This window comes from Bos indicus, chromosome 27, assembly GCF_029378745.1.
Source record: "Bos indicus isolate NIAB-ARS_2022 breed Sahiwal x Tharparkar chromosome 27, NIAB-ARS_B.indTharparkar_mat_pri_1.0, whole genome shotgun sequence".
In the NCBI taxonomy this organism is placed as follows: domain Eukaryota; kingdom Metazoa; phylum Chordata; class Mammalia; order Artiodactyla; family Bovidae; genus Bos; species Bos indicus.
In genome coordinates this window covers 38,309,713-38,327,658 of record NC_091786.1, presented here as the reverse complement: position 1 = coordinate 38,327,658, position 17,946 = coordinate 38,309,713, and the positions used below count along the sequence as shown (strand labels likewise).

General features: G+C 52.8%; 1 protein-coding gene across 2 annotated transcripts in view; it reads left to right on the top strand.

Moving 5' to 3' along the window:
- Positions 1-665: 665 nt before the first annotated feature.
- Positions 666-17,946, top strand: part of SH2D4A (SH2 domain containing 4A) — a 65,390-nt gene continuing 48,109 nt past the window's right edge. Inside the window, exons 1-4 of one of the 2 annotated variants that reach the window (XM_070781521.1) lie at positions 666-1,043; positions 6,554-6,649; positions 6,733-6,939; positions 16,840-16,999. In XM_070781521.1, coding sequence (XP_070637622.1) covers positions 6,759-6,939; positions 16,840-16,999 — 341 coding nt within the window. In that variant the 5' untranslated portion in view covers positions 666-1,043; positions 6,554-6,649; positions 6,733-6,758. Of the gene's footprint in view, positions 1,044-6,553; positions 6,940-16,839; positions 17,000-17,946 lie in introns of both variants that reach the window. The other variant, XR_011564448.1, reaches the window with a different exon arrangement.

Genomic DNA, 17,946 nt, shown 5'->3' with positions numbered 1-17,946 from the left:
AACATACATGTGGCTACTGTACAAGGCAGTGCTGCCTCCAATGGGGCCAGCTGTCTGCTCCCTGCGTCTGGCTTCACCATGACCATCATGGTACCCAGCAAGTGCTCATTAAATGCCTCTGGGGACTGTGTTAAACTGACTTTGTAGTTCTTCAACTGCTTCACCACGGAGTGTTAGGGTTCCCTCTGAGCAGGCCCCAGCAGCCAGCCAGGTTAAATGACACTCCAGCCAGAAACACCCGACAGGCCATTCAGTTAATAAGCAGTGGGAACCAAACCCAACCAGAAATTCTGCCCTGATAGGATCCTTAGAATAGCTCTCAAATAGCTACTCAGGAGGCTTGACTTCCGCCCCCAGGTTCTACCTCTCCAGTATCTTCCGAGGTCCAGAGAGGCTAGAAATGGGAAAGTTTCATTTTTGAAAGGAGCAAGTCAGGTAGGCTGTGTAGACAGGTCTACACTCGCTGTTTACCCCATCTCTCCCTGACTCCTGTGACCAGGTTGGGGTAGGGTGTGGTCACGACAGCAGGCTCCTTGCTCCACACATTCTGAACGGTCCTCTGAATGCAAAATGTCATCGGACGAGTCCACTCTGCCTCCAATGAGCTGTCCTCCCAGATTTCCTTCTCTGGCCGCGGCTCCTCCCCTCGCGGGCGCCACCCTGACCTGTGCTGTCCCCGCGCGCAGTTCAGCGCCGCCTTCTCCCTCTTAACTCTCTTGCCTTCTCCCCTTCTCCGCACTTCTTTCATTTTCTCTCCCCCCAAACCCCCGGACTGACCGTCTCCAGTCTCCATCTTTCCAGCCTTTCTCCTCCGGGTCCTGGCCTCCTACAAAGCCGTACCCTTGCGGACCAGCGCCCGGGAGGAGTTTGATAATTGACTTAAGGTCAACAAAAGAAAAAAAGTGAGCTCGGAGACGCTGGAGCACAGGCTCCTCCGGCGGAGCTGAGAAGGGCTCCCGGCCTCGGGCCCCAACCTGCTGGGACGCCCGGCCGGACCCCGCCCGGCCCGCGGGGAGCACGGAGGGACGCGCCGGCGGCCGCAGGTGCGGGCGGGCTGGGGGGCTGGCAGCCGGCCGTGGGGAAGGCCCTCGGCCTGCGTCTCGGCCGCGCGTCTGTGCAGCCGGCCGCGCTCTCGGCGCCCGAAGCCAGGGCGGCCCGGCCCCGCGCGGGCGGGAGGCTGGAGGGGCGGCCAGCGCGGGGGTCTCCGCCAGGCGGGCTCAGCTGCGAGCGGCCGGGTGTCCGGTGTCGGGTGTCCGGTGTCGCCGCGCCGGCACGAGAGCGGCGGCGCAGAGAGCGGGCCGGTGGTCGCGGTGAGGGGCGCGCGGGGCCGCGGGGCGCGCGGGCAGCTCCGGGACGCGTCCCTCGGGGGAGCGCCCCGGGCTGCCGGGGAGGGAGCGCCTGGGGGTCGCGGGCGAGGAAGGCGGCGCGCCAGGCGCGGTCCCCGATCCCGTGGGCGCGGGGTGCACTGGGGGGCCGCGCGGGGCCGCGGTGGGCGCGTCACCCCTCGGAAGGCGGGCGCAGACGGTGGCTGCAGGCGGCCGCGCGGTGACCTTCCCCTGCCCTAGGGTTCGCGAGGGCGCCCTTGGGGTGGCGCCCGGGGCACCGGGGAGTCACTGCGGGTTCGCTCAGAGTGTCTTTCTCTCCCCAAGAGTTATAGGAAAGAGGCGACAGAGCGTCCCTTTCTTTCTAAATAAACTTAAAGAGTCAGCTCAACCCTAAAACTTTGTTGGATGCCTGCTTAAGAGAAACAACGACTTGGATACAAGTTTTTTATTTAGTTTTTTTCAATGAAGAAGTAAGTGGAATCAATGCGGGCGTAGATCTGGCATGAGTGAAATTTCTAGATAAACCTCTGTGCAGTGATTTCAAATTTCTGAAGAGTGGTACATCATCTTTACAGAATTTACCAAATTGATGTTGCCCGCCCAATTCATTTTATCCTCAAAGAGAAACTTTGTGTAGGTAGATTAATAACGCAAAGTTGAATGAGATAACTGAAAGTCTGAAAACAGCTAGCTGTTTGAAAAGAATTATAATTCAAATGATATTCTTACCATTAAAGTTATAATGTCCATATCACAATATTTTTATGATTAATTAAGCTGGTTTTTTTTTTTTTTTTTTTGGTGCTCAGTCGTGTCAGACTCTTCGTGACCCCATGGAATGTGGCCCCTAGGCTCTATCCAGGGACTTTTCTGGACGAGGATATTGGAGTGCCTTGCCATTTCCTTCTCTAGGGGATCTTCCAGACCCAGGGATCGTACCTGGTTCTCTTGCATTTCCTGCATCGGTAGGCAGATTCTTTACCACTGCACCACCCTTTCGGGTGAGGTCTCAGGGTCATGAAAAATACAAAAAGTCCTCTAAAAAAAACCAATATCATTGTTTAGAGGACAGTGGCTCTAAACCCCAGTAAAGTACGATCAAGTATGAGAGCCAGGCCACCCCTATGGGAGTCCTGGAGACAACTGTGACCCAGTAGAAATTTGTTTTTGCAAAAAGTAGCAGATGCGGACGTGTTGCTTGTCATTTTTGTCTTTTAAGAAAAGTATTGCACAGGAAGAAACTGAGTTAGCCCAGCTTTCCTTTTTACTGGATCTTGAATGGGGGGAGCCCACTGCACTCGGTGTGCCAAACTCGGTTGCAGCACTGATTGTCAGGGGGTGAAATAGGGGAAATCCTGACCAGTTCATTTCCTCCTTTCTGCTTCCTCCACCCTGGCTCCACTTGCCTCTGTAAGTCCCCGCTGGATGGTGTGGCACAGACCTCAGGTTACAGAGTCACAGTTCAGGCTCCTTTCACGGTGAGGAAAGCCAATGCGGGTAGTGAAGTGACACCCAGCCCGGCAGAGGTAGGGCTGGCCTCCCGGGCCCGCCGGCGCTGTGTTTGAGGTTCCTTCTGGAGGGCCGCAGCCTCAGCCTGGCATGCAGTGTTTGTATTTCAGCAGCCTCGCCCCGCAAGATTCTTGTCAGCTGGATCCCCAAGTTTTCTTTGAGGGTAAGGGGAAGCCAGAGTCTTTCCCTGAAGGTCCACTAATTACCTTTAATGCAAAAAAAAAAAAAAATCATGTTTGGGGGAAACCGTACAAGATCGAAGCTGTGAGAGCTTGGACCTGTCTTCCCCGAGGCACAGAGCCACCCTTTCCCCTGGTCTGTCTCCGCTGCTGGTCTGTTCCCCAGGGGCTGTGGATGGAGCTGCGGGTGGATGCTGTGTAGACTGAGTGCTCTGTGTGAACGCCCTGAGCCCCACGTGTCGGTCATTTCCCACTGTCCTTCCTGGGGTGGGGGCTTTTCCGTACCTGCCCTCCCCTAAGGCCACCTGCACTTGCAGAGATGAGGCTTCTGCCCCCCGCGAGGGTCAGCCCTGCCTCATGCACTTTGGGTTCAGCATTTCTGCTGCTGCCAGAACTTGCTTCTGAAACATCACCTGTGGTTCCCCATCCCGGTGATGCTCTGACTCTGAAAGGTGAAAGTTGAAGTCGCTCAGTCGTGTCTGACTCTTTGCGACCCCACGGATTATACAGTCCATGAAATTCTCCAGACCAGAATACTGGAGTGGGTAGCCTTTCCGTTCTCCAGGGGATCTTCCCAATTCAGGGATCAAATCCAGGTCTCCCGCATTGCAGGCGGAGTCTTTACCAGCTGAGCCAAAAAAGAAGCCCAAGAATACTGGAGTGGGTAGCCTATCCCTTCTTCAGGGGATCTTCTGGACCCAGGAATCGAACCGGGGTCTAGTGCATTGCAGGAGGAGTCTTTACCAATTGAGCTACCAGGGAAGCCTGATTCTGGGCTCCCAGCAGACTCCGTGCCCCTGACTTGGAGCCAGATGGCCGGGCATACCCCCTCCATCGTCTTGTAGGAAATGGGGATGATGAGGGGCTGAACTCCAAGGTTGGGATGAAGATTCGTTAGTTACTGCCTTCACCACTCATGGTCGTGGCTGCGGCTGGGGTCAGCGTCCGAGACCAGGAGCGCGCCGGGTGGGGAGGGGAGAGGGGATTCAGCCCTTTCTGGGTTTAGGCGTTGCCTGGCCTGTCCCCATTGCTGGGAGTTGCCCAATTCCAGACTGGGGAATAGAGTGGAAGCCTTCAGCTTCCCTGGGCAGTTCCTCTCCCCTGTGTTTTATTTCTGCAAAAGTCAACCCCTGGTCAAGAAATGTCCCGGCGTAAGGACCTTTACCGGAATGTCATATATAGCTTTATTATGCTGAGGCACGTTCCTTCGGAATGTCAAGGACTCACTCACTGTGGCTTCTTAGCACTTGGTCTCCAGCACTCGAGTGCAGCAAGCTGAGGACTTACCTTCTTCCTGCCGTTCTGACACCTACAGACAAGAGCTCATCCTCTGGAAACCCCCCTCGAGTGTAGATTTAGTTGAGCCCCTCTCCTGGAGACTCCAGAGTCAGGAAAGCATCACAGGACATCAGTGGTGTGGCCGTTAGAGCCTTTGAGGGTCGCCTCAAAGCAAAATACAAAGCTAGCCAGGCAGCCTGGGGCGGGCGTGGCTGACTGAGTTAGAGTCGGACGGTGCCTTTAATTCTTTTAAAAATTTCTCTTAACACTGTGTTCCGTTTGAGCCCCGGGTAGTTGGATGCTACAGATGGCAGGATGCAGATGGCGGGGGTCGTGGTAGCCTCAGTAAAGGTCCCTGCTACATCAGGGCACGTTAGTGAATGGAACTACATGTTGTTGGTACTCAGAGCCCCCTGGGTACCCTGGCTGTTGGGCTGTTGCTCATGCTTCTCTGAAAAAGCTGGTGTAAATGGAGAAACAGCTGTGCAAGGAGGCGGAGCGGGAGTGAGGCTGCAGGAGCCTCCCGGACGTGAAAGGAGTGTGGCAGCCTGCCTGGGGGTGACCGGGAGGCGGGCCGGGGCTGACCGGCCATGGGCCTGGGAGGGCCGCCGTGTGGCTGAGTGACTGGTCTGAAGCTTAAGAGCCTTTGAACTTAGTTTGGAGAAAGAAGATATTTGAGAGGGCGTGGCCAGATGGTGGAATTGTTAGTCCGTTTCTTAGAACACAGGTGATCCTGAAGAGTTGAAAGAAATAAGCTTTTTGTGCATATCTTGTTATATTGGAACAAAAGAAGCATCCTTTTGTCCCCCCAGAATGAAAATGTGTACGTCATTTTCTTCTAATGACAAAAATATGAAGGTTTGCTATATTTTTTGAAAATAGACCAAATGGAAATGTGTGAAGTAGAACACATCTGCTGAGGAGTAGGTACCCCCGTGAAGTCACCTGTGTGCTCAGGCCCAAGGCTCCTCCGTCTGAGAAACTGTCTTCCAGAGCAAGGACCCTTTGTCACGCGCCTGGTCACCTCTTCAGTTCAGTTCAGTTGCTCAGTTGTGTTTGACTCTTTGCGACCCCATGGACTGCAGCATGCCAGGCCTCCCTGTCCATCACCAACTCCTGGAGCTTGCTCAAACTCAATTCCATTGTGTCGGCGATGCCATCCAACCATCTCATCCTCTGTCGGCCCCTTCTCCTCCTGCCTTCAATCTTTCCCAGCATCAGGGTCTTTTCCAAGGAGTCAGTTTGTCGCATCAGGTGGCCAAAGTATTGGAGTTTCAGCTTCAGCATCAGTCCTTCCAATGAATATTCAGGACTGATCTCCTTCAGAATGGATTGGTTGGATCTCCTTGCAGTCCAAGGGACTCTCAAGAGTCTTCTCCAACACCACAGTTCAAAAGCATCAATTCTTCTGCGCTCATCTTTCTTTAGAGTGCAACTCTCAGATCCTTACATGACCATTGGAAAAACCGTAGCCTTGACCAGATAGACCTTTGTTGGCAAAGTAATGTCTCTGCTCTTTAATATGCTGTCTAGCTTGGTCATAGCGTTTCTTCCAAGGAGAAAATGTCTTTTAATTTCACAGCTCCCCCAGTTTATCTGGTCTGTAAATTTAGACCCTGTGAAATTAGGGTATCTGGAAGAGGCACTAAACCCTGGTGCCCTTCCAAAATGCACGTGAGTGCCCTCTCCTGCTCTGCACGGCTTCCATGGTTCTAGTGAGTTGTCTGAACACTGAACTGTCCTTCTGTGAGGATGACAGCACATAATTGTGTGTATTAACTGCCACTTGTAAGGGAAAATTGCATTATGGTCTAATTTTTATTTCTTCTTTATTTCTTCCTTAAGCCCGGCTTGGGTTTGGGTGGGTAATTCTCTGAAATCTCAAAAACGGTGTTTTCTTTTGAAGTACGTTGTTTGGAGAGAGGCTTTTAATTTCATCCCTGCCTTTGTCTCTAACTGTTTTTAGCTGTGGACGTGGTCGTTTGTTGAGCTCGGAGGTAATCACATGTTTGCTTAGTTGGGAGAAGGCCAAGCCTCTGTTAATTTTTTGTTTCCCTGAGAGTGACCGGTGAAAAGTTAGGGTTTATTTTTTATTTTTTGTTAAAGTATCTTTGGAAATTACAGGATACAGGTTACACAAAGCTCTTAACAAAGCTTGCCTGAAATAAAAGCGGATCTGTGTTTCCGCCAAGCTTACTCCTAAGCCTGTCCTGGCCTTTGTACCTTTTAACATGGTTGCATCTTGGCTGTTTCTCTTTGCAGGTTCATGAGTGGCATTTTGGACAGGGGGCCTGGTGTGGGAACCCAGAGCCAGTTTGCTGAACTGCCGTCGTCCCAGGCCCACTAGCATCTGGGAAGGTCTGTGGGTGCCCCCCTCCCCCGCCCCGTGCCAGCCCAGGGGAGGCAGCCCTGGAAGCCGTTCTCAAGAACTTTTGCCCCAGGTGTAAAAGACTCCAGCCCTGCAAAGATGCTGAAACAGATCCTGTCGGAGATGTACATAGATCCTGATCTGCTGGCAGAGCTGAACGAGGAACAGAAACAGATCCTGTTCTTCAAGATGAGGGAGGAGCAGGTCCGCCGCTGGAAAGAAAGAGAAGCATTGATGGAAAAACAGGAGTCCTTGCCAGTGAAACCCAGACCAAAGAAAGGTAAGCGGAGCTCGCTTCTCCCGGGAGCCCACGCGGCGGGCTGCCTCCCTGCTCATTTTCATGTTTCATGCTGGTCAGCAGCTAGCTGCGTTTGAAGTCCGGTTTGGCAGGCGGACCCTGAGTGTTACCGAGCTTTTCATGGTGCAGTTGATCAGCCTGAAGCGCGCACACGCACACACACGAGCGGCAATACTCTGGAGTGGTGAGGCTGAGAGCAGATATCTTTCTTGAAACCGGACTGACCTTAAGCTGCAGTAAAAAGTCACGTGGAGATGAACTCGAGGGACATGCAGGAAGGGTCCACCTCGTCTTATCCCAGATGCCTGGTATTCTGCTGTGCTGGGCTTAGTCGCTCAGTCGTATACAATTTGTGACCCCATGGACTGTAGCCCTCCAGGTTCCCCTGTCCATGGAATTCTCCAGGCAAGAATACTGGAGTGAGGAGCCTATCCCTTCTCTAGGGGATCTTCCTGACCCAGGAATCCAACCAGGGTCTCCTGCATTGCAGGCAGATTGTTTACCAACTGAGCCACCAGGGAAGCCCCTGGTACTCTGCTGCTGCTGCTGCTGCTGAGTCGATACAGTCCTGTCCGACTCTGTGCCACCCCTTAGACGGCAGCCCACCAGGCTCCGCTGCCCCTAGGATTCTCCAGGCAAGAACACTGGAGTGGGTTGCCATTTCCTTTTCCAGTGCATACCCAGCATACAAAGTCTTTATGGCTGCATCTCTCTAGAATGCAGTTTCCATTCTGTAGACTCTGAGAGATGTTTCTTTGAGTCTTCTGTTTTTAGGGACATTCACTTTCAAGATGCAACTACTACTAAAAGGAAAAAAGTCATAATGCTAATTTTTTTAGTGTGAGTTCACCTTTCAAATGTACTACCTCCTCCTGACCCAAGGAATCCCTGGTAGCTTGGCCACATCTTTGGGGCCATGAATGAGGAGGAATTCTTTGTATATCAGGGTTAAAGCATATACACACAGAGACATGGGAAAGCACGCATTAGCGCACACACACCCGTCCACACACTTTTTGTTATGGACAAATACCTATGTTGTTGGGAAAAAACAGTTTTCAAAGTCACTTACAGAGAGGCATTCAAAGATCAATTTCTCTTCATTTTCCATTAAGCCAGGAAAAATAAATTTGATAAAACCGTTCAGGGTTTCAAAGATTGAGAAAATTAATCTCCCTTGTTTGCACAGACTCAAAAGGGAAGTCAGTCTAGTGACCTTTTTCTTGCACTGTCTTTTATTAAAACCTTTTTCCAATTAAGGTTTTATAGTGATATGGAAGTAAATATGAGTAGTTCATTTATTATTATTATTATCACCAATAGCAGCTATTTATTAAACCCCTGTTTTGTCAGACACCATGCAAAGCACTTTTACATAGATTTCATGTCATCTTCACGATATTTCTCCAAAACAGGTATCAGTGGTCCCTTTTTACACATGGAGAAGTGCAGTAATACATGCAAGGTCACACCCCAGTTGGTACCTAGGTCCACTGGACTTCACAGGACTCTGCACTCTCCAAAGACATCCTTGGTTTTCCTTCTAGCGGTAACATGTCCAAACTGAAGCATGAGCCTGTATCTTTCCGATCTGGCTTCTCCATTTCCTTGCATCCTTTGGTCTGAGTTAACCAAGTATAACGGGGCCTCCTGGCACTGTATTAGTTGTGAACGTGACACGCAGACGTGGTGGGTGACTGTGTAGACTGGGGCCGCAGAAAGGCTCTGTTCCCTGGAATCAGTGGCCTGGAGCTCTTTGAGAGACTTCGGGTTTCTCACTTTTGCTGAGTTAGTCTCCTCCTGGTGATGTAAGGTGTTCTTTGCTCAAATTCTTCCTTTGCAGGTTGTAGATTTTTCCCTTTCGTCTCTTTAAATCTATCATGCTACTCCCTCCTGTCCTTCAGAAAAACCAGCTGCTAGCCTTATAGGACTTCCCTTGTATGTTATCTGTTGCTTCTCCTGTGCTGCATGCTCAGTCGCTTCGGTTGTGTCTGACTCTTTGTGACCCCGTGGACTGTAGCTCACCAGGCTCCTCTGTCCTTGGGATTCTCCAGGGAAGACTACTGGAGTGGGTTGCCATTTCCTTCTCCAGGGGACCTACCCAACCCAGGGATGAAACTCACATCTCTCTTGCATCTCCTGCATTGGCAAGTGGATTCTTTAACACTGTCACCCCCTGGGAAGCTTTCCCTTTGCTGCTTTTAATATTCTCTAATTTTTGTGATTTTAATTACAGTGAGTCTTGGTATGTTTCTCTTTGGGTTCATCCTATCTGGCAGTGGTCCCCGACCTTTTTGGAAGCAGGGACTGGTTGTAGGGAAGACAGTTTTTCCGAGGATGGGGATGGTGGGGGGTGCTAATGTGAGTGATGGGGAGTCATTGCAGCTTGGAGGTTGGCGACTCCTGCTGTCTGGAAGTATGTGCATTTCCTGGGCTGGAGTGACTGCTTCCTTTCCCAGCCTAGGGGAGTTTTCAGTTATTATTCTTCACATATTTTCTCAGGCTCATTTTCTGTCTCTTTTCCTTCTGGGCCCCTGTAATGCTAATATTAGTGCCTTGATGTTGTCCCCAAGGTCTCTTGACCTGTCCTCGTTTCTTTCCATCCTTTTTTCTGCTCAGCAGCAGTGATTTCCACTCCTCCATCTTCCAGCTCACTGATCCACTCTTCTGTATTGTTTAGTCTACTGTTGATTCCTTCTGGTGTATTTTTCATTTTAGTTACTGTATTCTCCTTCTCTGTGTGTTCTTTATATTTTCTAACTCTTTGTTTAAAAATTCCAAGTTCTTGCTCTGTGCATACCTCCTGTCCTCCCGAGTTCTTTCATCATCTTTACAAGCACTGCCCTGAGCTCCTTCTTGGGTAGAAAGCTTATCTCCACTTCTTTTAGTTCTTCTGGGGTTTTATCGTCTTTCTTCATCTGGAACATGTTCCTCTGCTACCTCGTTTGTCTTTTTTTTTTTTTTCTACATAGTTATTTGTATTTTTACAAATAGCTGGTCTGGAGACCCGTGCTGGCTTCCTGGAGGGAAGGGCCAATGTCTGCCCGCTGGTGTGTGGAGTTGGGTCTTGGCCCTCTGGTGGGCAAGGCGAAGTCCAGAGGCGTGTCTAGAGTCAGCTGTGGGCTCAGGAAGTCCTCAGGGCCTGCTCATGGCTGGGGCTTCGTTCCTACCCAGTTAGTTGTTTGGCCTGAGGCCTCTCAGCACGGGTTGCCTGCAAGCTGTTGGGTAGCCCAGGTCTTGGCACTAATGAGCTAAGATGGAAGCTGCCAGCAGCTGTGTCCTCATGACAGAAGGTCCCCAAATATGTGTGCCTCCAGGATTCATGGCCCCAGGGTGACACGTAGCCATCCCCGCCTCCCTGGGAGACCCTCCAAAACCGACAGATAGGTCTTGCCCAGACTCCTATCAAATGACTGCTTTTCACCCTGGGTCCTGGTGTGTGTGAGATTTGTGTGCGCCCTTTAAGAGTGAAGTCTCTATTCCCCCCACTCCTGTGGGATTCCCAAAATTAAGCCCCGCTGGCTTTCAAAAGCCAATGTTCTGGGGGTTCATCTTCCCAGATAAGTAGGACCCCTGGGCTGGGGAGCCTGGCCTGGGGCTCAGAACTCTCACTCTGGTGAGAGAAGCGCCAGTCTGTGGGTCGTCCACCTTGGGGTGTCTGTCTCACTGTGGTGTCTGTCTCATCGTGGTTCCTTTTCTATGTTTTTGTTTGGAGGAGATCTTTTCTTGTAGGTTCTGGTCTTTTTCATGGATGGTTTTTCTGTAGATAGTTGCGATTTTGGTGTTCTCATGAGAGGAGGTGAGCTCAGAGCCTTTCTGCTCCATCATCTTGCCCAGGCTCCTGTTGATTTTTTAATAGGATGGCTAGAAAATGTATAATTACAGGTAGCGCTCCCATTGGACAGCACTGCTCTAGACTGTAAACGTGGCCCCAACCGATTGAGCTGCTGGAGTGTCAGACCCTGAACTCTGTGCTTAAGTCTATTATCTCATGAAATCATCACAGCCAGGCCTGGAGCTGAGTTACTTTCACATTTCACAGGTGAGGAAAGGGAGACGGAGGGACCTTAACTGACTTGCCCAGGGCAGCAGCTGGCCAGTGACCCTGAGTCTGACTCTCCCATAGCTGGCACTGTTAACAAACGTTGCCCCTTGTTCAGCCAACCTGACGCATCGAGCTTACCTGGAGCTTGGCAACAGGTGCCGTCGTCTGCGGGTGCCCTGCACACATCTGAACGTGTGCTTGTGTGGGTGTCCTGTGGAGCCTTTATCCCGTGAGTTTTTTTTTTTTTTCTGGTCATGCACACAGAGGAGGCCTTTTCTTGGTAGAGGCTGCCCAGCAATAGACACCTCTCCAGCTGGTGGGAACTTCTCGCAAGAAGCCAGGCTCTGGTCACTATGAGCGGTGACTGAGATACTCCGTGTGCACCCTTGGAACAGGCTTGGGCTTGTGAGATTTCACTTGTGGAGTCTCAGACGAGCTCCTTTATGCAGAGCCTTCCCTTTTCAGTGAAATGATGGCAGAGCCCTGGTGTGAGCCATCTGCCGTGTCTGCTTCCCTCCCTTCCCTCCTGACCCAGCACAGTGACCTCCGTTGCTGGGTTCAGTTCTCAGCTCAGTTGATTTCTCAGCCGGGTCTCACCCTGTGAGTTGCCTCTTGGAGTCTCTTCGCGTCGTGGTCCCTTGCTGTCTCCACGACTGTTGTCTTTTACATCTCTGCCTGACCCTGAATACCTGTGTTCCCCAGGGGAGCCTCATTCTGCCCTGGTGGTTGGTAAGCTTCAGGTGGGATTGAGGGTCCCTTAGACTCCATGGAAAACTTACTGAAAGCTTGGACCAGGAAAATCCGTACAGACGACATTTGCTGCAGAGTTGCCCAATGCTGACAGATTCCCTGAGCCTCATTCACAGACTCCCCGACTAGATTAAGGTCAGGATCTCCATACTCCCTCCCTGGGGCATCTTTTCTTCTCTTTATGGAATCTCACACCTGTATTTCGAAACCAGACCTCTTATCTGAGCATTGGTCTCGTACCAGTTACCCAACAAGCATCTCTGCTCAGAAGACCCTTGGGCCCTTGATGCAAAACCATGTTCTTCAGCATCATCCCAGCTGTCTCCCCTCCACCCCCCAGGCCTGTTCCTGCCTCTCAGTCTCCACCATGATCTGCAGCCCGCTTTCCTTTGAGTCACCAAAGCCAGAAGCCTGGGAGTCCGCTGGTTACTCCCTGTCTCAGCACACTCCATTGCTCCCTCCCACGGAGGTTCTCCCTACCACCCTGTGGGTCTGTTAGCAAGGGCCAGGCCCTTGTGTTGATGTCACTTCATTTAATCTTTGTAAGAATCCAGGGAGGTGAACATCGCCCGCCGCCTGATTCTTACACATAAGGAAACAGACTTGGAGAAAGTGACGTGGGCGGGTCACCGTTGGAGTCCAAGTTGGAACGTCAGATCTGAGTCTGCTCTGAGCCGCTGGTCCCAGCCCGCTCCGGGCTCACTCTGGGCTGGGTCTCACGTGTGGAGCGCTGGACTCAGATGGCCACTAGGATGTTCCCTCTCACCCCTTGGAGCCGTGGACCAGCCCGCCTCCCCCCCGAGTGACCTACTCGCTTGTCTGTGCCACCACCTGCTGCCCGGGACAGTGGTGCCCTGGGGTTCTCCAGCTCCCTTTCTGTCCCTTTTGTCTCTAGAATAAATATTTTCAAAGGTTTAAAACACAGACTCGCAGAATTATTACCTGCACTACCTTCAGGGAAGTCCCCATAGGACTGGGCCTTATTGTGCTAAATTGCTTCAGTCGTGTCCAATTCTTTTGTGACGCTATGGACTGTAGCCCTCAGGCTCCTCTGTCCCTGGGGATTCTCCAGGCACAAATACTGGAGTTCGTTGCCATGCCCTCCTCCAGGGGATCTTCCCGACCAAGGGATCGAACGCGCATGTCCTCTGGCTCCTATATTGCAGGCAGATTCTTTACTGCTGAGCCACCAGGGAAGCCCAGGACTGGGCCTTGGTCTTCACTGAAACGTGGGGCTGGCGCTCTCCTGCTCTGCAGGGCCAAGACAGTGACCCCGTACCCCGCTCGCTCAGCAGAGCCCTGCAAACATTCATTTCCTGCCTTTCCTGTTGGTGGGTTTCCTTTTTTTTCTCTCAAAGGTATTTCAGTTTGGACAGTGCATCAGAGGTGACTCTAAACACAGGTTTTACTGCCTCACAGTCAGGTAAGGCATTCTGGTTGCATTGCACCAGCTCTACAATCCCAGACAAGGAACTTACCCTCCCTGACCCTCAATTTCCTTGTGGCTGAGTAGGGTTACTAACAGCCTCGGTGATGCTCTATGTATTTCACGGCAGACCTGGCGTGGCCACCCATCAGAAGGAACGTGGCCGTAGCACCCAAATCCCTGAGGCCCTGCCGGCCAGGCATTTGTCCTCTGGTTTCTGGGTCAGAGGTGAGTGACCACGAGGAGCGGCCAGAGTGGTGGACAGTTCCTTGGGCATTGCGAGTTCAGGCAGCACGTGGACACTGCAGCCCAGGGTCGGTGGAAGTCACCTATATGCACAGGAGTGGGGTTTCTGGGTCATATGGTAGCTTTAGTTTTTTAAGGAACCTCCATACTGTTTTCCAAAGTGGTTGTACCAACTTTGGTTCCCACCAGCAGTGTCGGTGGGTTTGCCTTCCTCCACACCCTCTCACCATTTATTATTTGTAGTCTTTTTGATGATGGCTGTTCTGACCAGTGTGAGCTGATACCTTATTGTAGTTTTGATTTGCATTTCTGTAATAACTGGTGATGTTGAGCATCTCTTCATGTGCCTGTTGGCCACATGTATGTTTTCTTCAGAAAAACATCTGTTTAGGTTCTCTGCTCACATTTTGATTGGGTGTTTTTTGTTTTGTGTAGTTTTTGGTATTGAGCTGTATGAGCTGTTTAATTTGGAAATTAAACCTCGTTGGTCACATTGTTTGCAAATATTTTCTCCCGATCCATAGGTTGTCTTTTCATTTTGTTGATGGTTTTCCTTTGCTGTGCAAAAGCTTCTAAGTTTGATTAGGTCCCATTTGTTTATTTTTGCTTTTCTTTCTTTTGCCTTGGGAGACCGAGCTAGGAAAATAGTTAGGATTTATGTCAGAGGGTGTTTTGCCTGTGCTCTCTGCTGGGAGTTTTGTGGTTCGTGTCTGACAGTTGTGGGCTCTTGGTTGGTCCCTCAGACCAAAAACATGGAATTAATCCTTTTGAGCACTTGTCTGTGAGTTCAGACTCATCGCCTCTGTTTTATCAAAGAGGAAACTCTGACTGGAGAAATAAAGTGCCGTGAACACTGGGATTTTCATACAGCTTTCTGGAGTTATGCCACACAGGCCCTCCACGTAAACCTCTTCACCGGGCATCTGGGGCCTGTGCCAGGCGGGCACCCGCTCCCCTTGTGACCTCAGCCCACGACCAGTTGGCTTCTCAAGCCTCGTCAGCTCTGGCAGAGACCCCGGTTCCGCGTGGCCCCTCACCAGTTCCCATCCCTGGGCTTCGGTCACGGTGTTCCTCCTGTCCAGCACCAAACCCACTCTGTTCTCTGTCTAAATTCCATACCCAGCCTCCCCAGCTGAACGCCAGGAACGTCTTATTTCTTCTCTGTCCTTTCGAAGCTCCCTGCCTTCTCTGAGTCCTCGTTGGACGTAATCTTGCCTGGTCACAGAGTATGTCCCCTGCCCACCCGACCCCATCGCCCTCGTTGGACGCAATCTCGCCTGGTCACAGAGTATGTGCCCTGCCCACCCGACCCCATCGTTAGCACTTTAACACCCCTCCCTCAGCCAGGTGGCTCAGACGGTAAAGCATCTGCCTGCAATGCAGGAGACCCAGATTTGATCCCTGGCTTGGGAAGATCCCCTGGAGAAGGCCATAGCAACCCACTCCAGTATTCTTGCCTGGAGAATCCCATGGACAGAGGAGCCTGGCAGGTCCAAGGGGTCCCAAGAGTCGGACACAGCTGAGTGACTAACATCGTCATTGTCTCAGTCGTGCTATTTTCGTAATTAACTAGTGGTCCAGCGCCTGCCTCCTTTAGCTGAAACCTGAGTCCCTGAGAGCTGGGACTGTCTGTCTTGTTTGCAAGTGTCTGCAGCACGTCCACCTCAGGGCCTGGCACGAAGTAGACAGGTGGTGAAGTTCATCAAGTCGGTGACCAGCTGCCCTGTCCTCCTCTCCCAGGCCCTGGTGACCTGCAGGAGAGTGTCTCACCCCATGCACCCCGCAGCACCCAGCTCTGCACCCTGCAGCCTTAGGGACACCATGGGAACGTCGTGGGAGACAGCCCTCCCTGTCTTGGCATGAAGCCAGGGGCGCCAGGCCGACACTCCCTTTACTAGAATGACCCCCTCGCTGGGTTCGGGGAACTCTATGGACCCCCGAGGACCCCAGTGTCTTTGCCCCGAAGGAGAGGGGCCGTCAGAGCAGAGACTCCTGTCAGGGCTGCTATCTGACACGTCCAATAACCCCCTTCCTTCTTGCCCCAGAGCCGCCGTCTCTTTACGCCTCCCCCACCATCTTAGAGATACGGGGGCACTGTCCCTCCCCTTTGTTCTCAGCCCCTCCTGTGTTCGTAGGGTTTCTGGATTCTTCTCCCCTGGAGCATGTCCTCCCCCAACAGGAGTTATGGCCCCCGCGTGCCCTGCGTTATGCTCTCAGACATGGTTTGGGGGCAGTGTGTGTTGCTGTCCCAAGAGGGGCTGCGGGGACCCCTGGGCCCCTCCTACCTCCCCTGGTTCTCGGCTGCGCCATCTCCAGCCACCTTCCTCCTGCTGCCAGAACTGTTGACAGAGGGTTGTTAGGTGAAGACGGAGAGGTGGACACAGTGGGAACATTCTTAGCTGCTCCAGAGCAGGCAGTATGGGGACTTTGTGAGGGATGCCAGCGTCCCATGGTGAAGGAACCTGTGTGCATCTCCTCAATGAGCCACAGCTGACCTGGCCTCCCCAGCCAGGGCCCACCCAGGACTGACCTTCCCTCATACCTGCGTCCACCTGTGAGCACAGACTGACTCCTCCTCCCTGCCCCCTCAATATCCTTCAGACTTAGGACTGCCCGCCCCCCAACTTCTCCAGGGGATGACCACCGTCCCGGGTGTCAGGAAGCCTGATGTGCCCGTTTGAGGAACAGGAATTAGAAGGTAAACACAGCCCCTGCGATCAGCAGGGAACAGCGTTATTCTAGGAGCTTCCCCATGTCTCACTCCGGGCGTGTCGTCTCTCACAGCTGGTGTGAGTCTCTCAGCTGCCACGGCCGTCAACAACACAGAGGAGTGGTTGTACCCGCCTCTGCTGAGCACGTCGTGTGTCAGACACCCCGGGGACCTGCCCCGCGGCTGCCTCCCACCACGGCTGTCCTCTGGAGCAGACGTTAGGGTTCCCATTGTGTGGACAAGAAACTGAGGCTTAGGGAGATTAAATGATTTGTCCAAGTCATACAGCTAAATAACAGGGCTAGGGTTTAAAGCAAAGCTGGTCTGACTCTAAAACACATGCCTTGGACCCAGCAGTGAGTCCTAGGAATATGGTGGACGTGCCATGCCCTAGAACAGCTGGGTTGCAGGGAGATTCTTAGGCTTCAGAGGTTCAGGGGTCTGATGTTGGCTCTGTTACCCTAGAGATAACGCAGACAGTGGTCTTCCCATCTCGGGTCTTGACTTATAAAAAAGGCACGTGCAGAACCCACACTCATCATGCTTTAAAACGACATTCCAGCCACCGCCCTGGAAGGGGCTGCTTGCTCAGAGCATGTTGGACGTGCTTCGCTTCATCTGATCTTTAAATACTTGAACGGTGGAAAACCTCCTAACCCACGGCTGAAGATACTTGTTCAAACCAGATCCTTGTTTTGCTTGCAGACAACGGCAGATCCGTTCACTGGAAGCTGGGAGCCGACAATGAGGTCTGGGTCTGGGTGATGGGTGAACATCACCTGGACAAACCCTACGACGTGATCTGTGATGAGATCCTCGCGGAGAGGGCGAGGCTGAAGGCCGAGCAGGAGACGCCGGAGCTCAGGTGTGGACCCGCGGGGCCGGGGGGTCCCAGCCAGGCCGAGGGGCCGCCGTGCTTCTTGGCTGATAGAGCCTGCGGGAGGGCCAGGTGGGCCTCGAGGGCATGCGGTGGCATCCAATTTCTGGAAAGTTCTCCCTTCCAATTCCGGGGAACCCCCTTCACTCACGAGGCCACCACATCGGCTGTTCTGCATCCCCCCGGAACGCCGTGGATGTGGTTCCCCAGTGACCCTGGGCTTCCCTAACGTTGAGCAAGAGCAGCACAGTCGTGGGAGTGAGTGCGGCTCCGTGACCCCCTCGGGCTGCAGGCTCCCGGGCGGCCGCTGAGGAGAGCAGTCCCCAGGGGGTCTGTCCATGTTGGGTGCTCAGGGACGGTCCGGGAGCCTGCAGTCCAGGAGGAGATACAGGCGGCCACTCGGGCTGTGTGTGCTGTGACTCAGGCCAGCTTGGGGGCTCCCATCCTGATCCCAGGGGGAGAACCTGGAAAGGTAAGTGGTTTTCCAGCTGCAGGAGGTCAGGTGGGAGAAGGCAGGCAGGAGGTCATCAGGACCCCTCGATAGAGTGTATGGTGAATCCTTCTGCGTGTTTGGGGTGCATGTGGCTGATGGGGGTGGTGCTCTCTCATGCCTTGAAGGCCAGATTTAGGACTCTGGATCTCATTCTGTGGACAGTGAGGAGGTGCTGAGTGAGGAAGTCACATAATCACTGCAGACACAGGGAGGTCACGGGTGGCAGACACGGGGCAGGGCATGGGTCGCCTCTGCCGGGTGCTAGGGTGGCTTCTGGGCCCCCCGCCCCCGAGTGTGGGCAGCCCTGCATGAGAGGAGAAACGGGAGCAGACAGGGGGCCTCTGTCCCATGCCTCAGGGCTGTGACTTCACAGCCGTAGGTGGGCACACAGGGAAAAAAAAAAGGGACTCTGTGCTGCTGAGGACGCGAAGGCTGTCTGCTC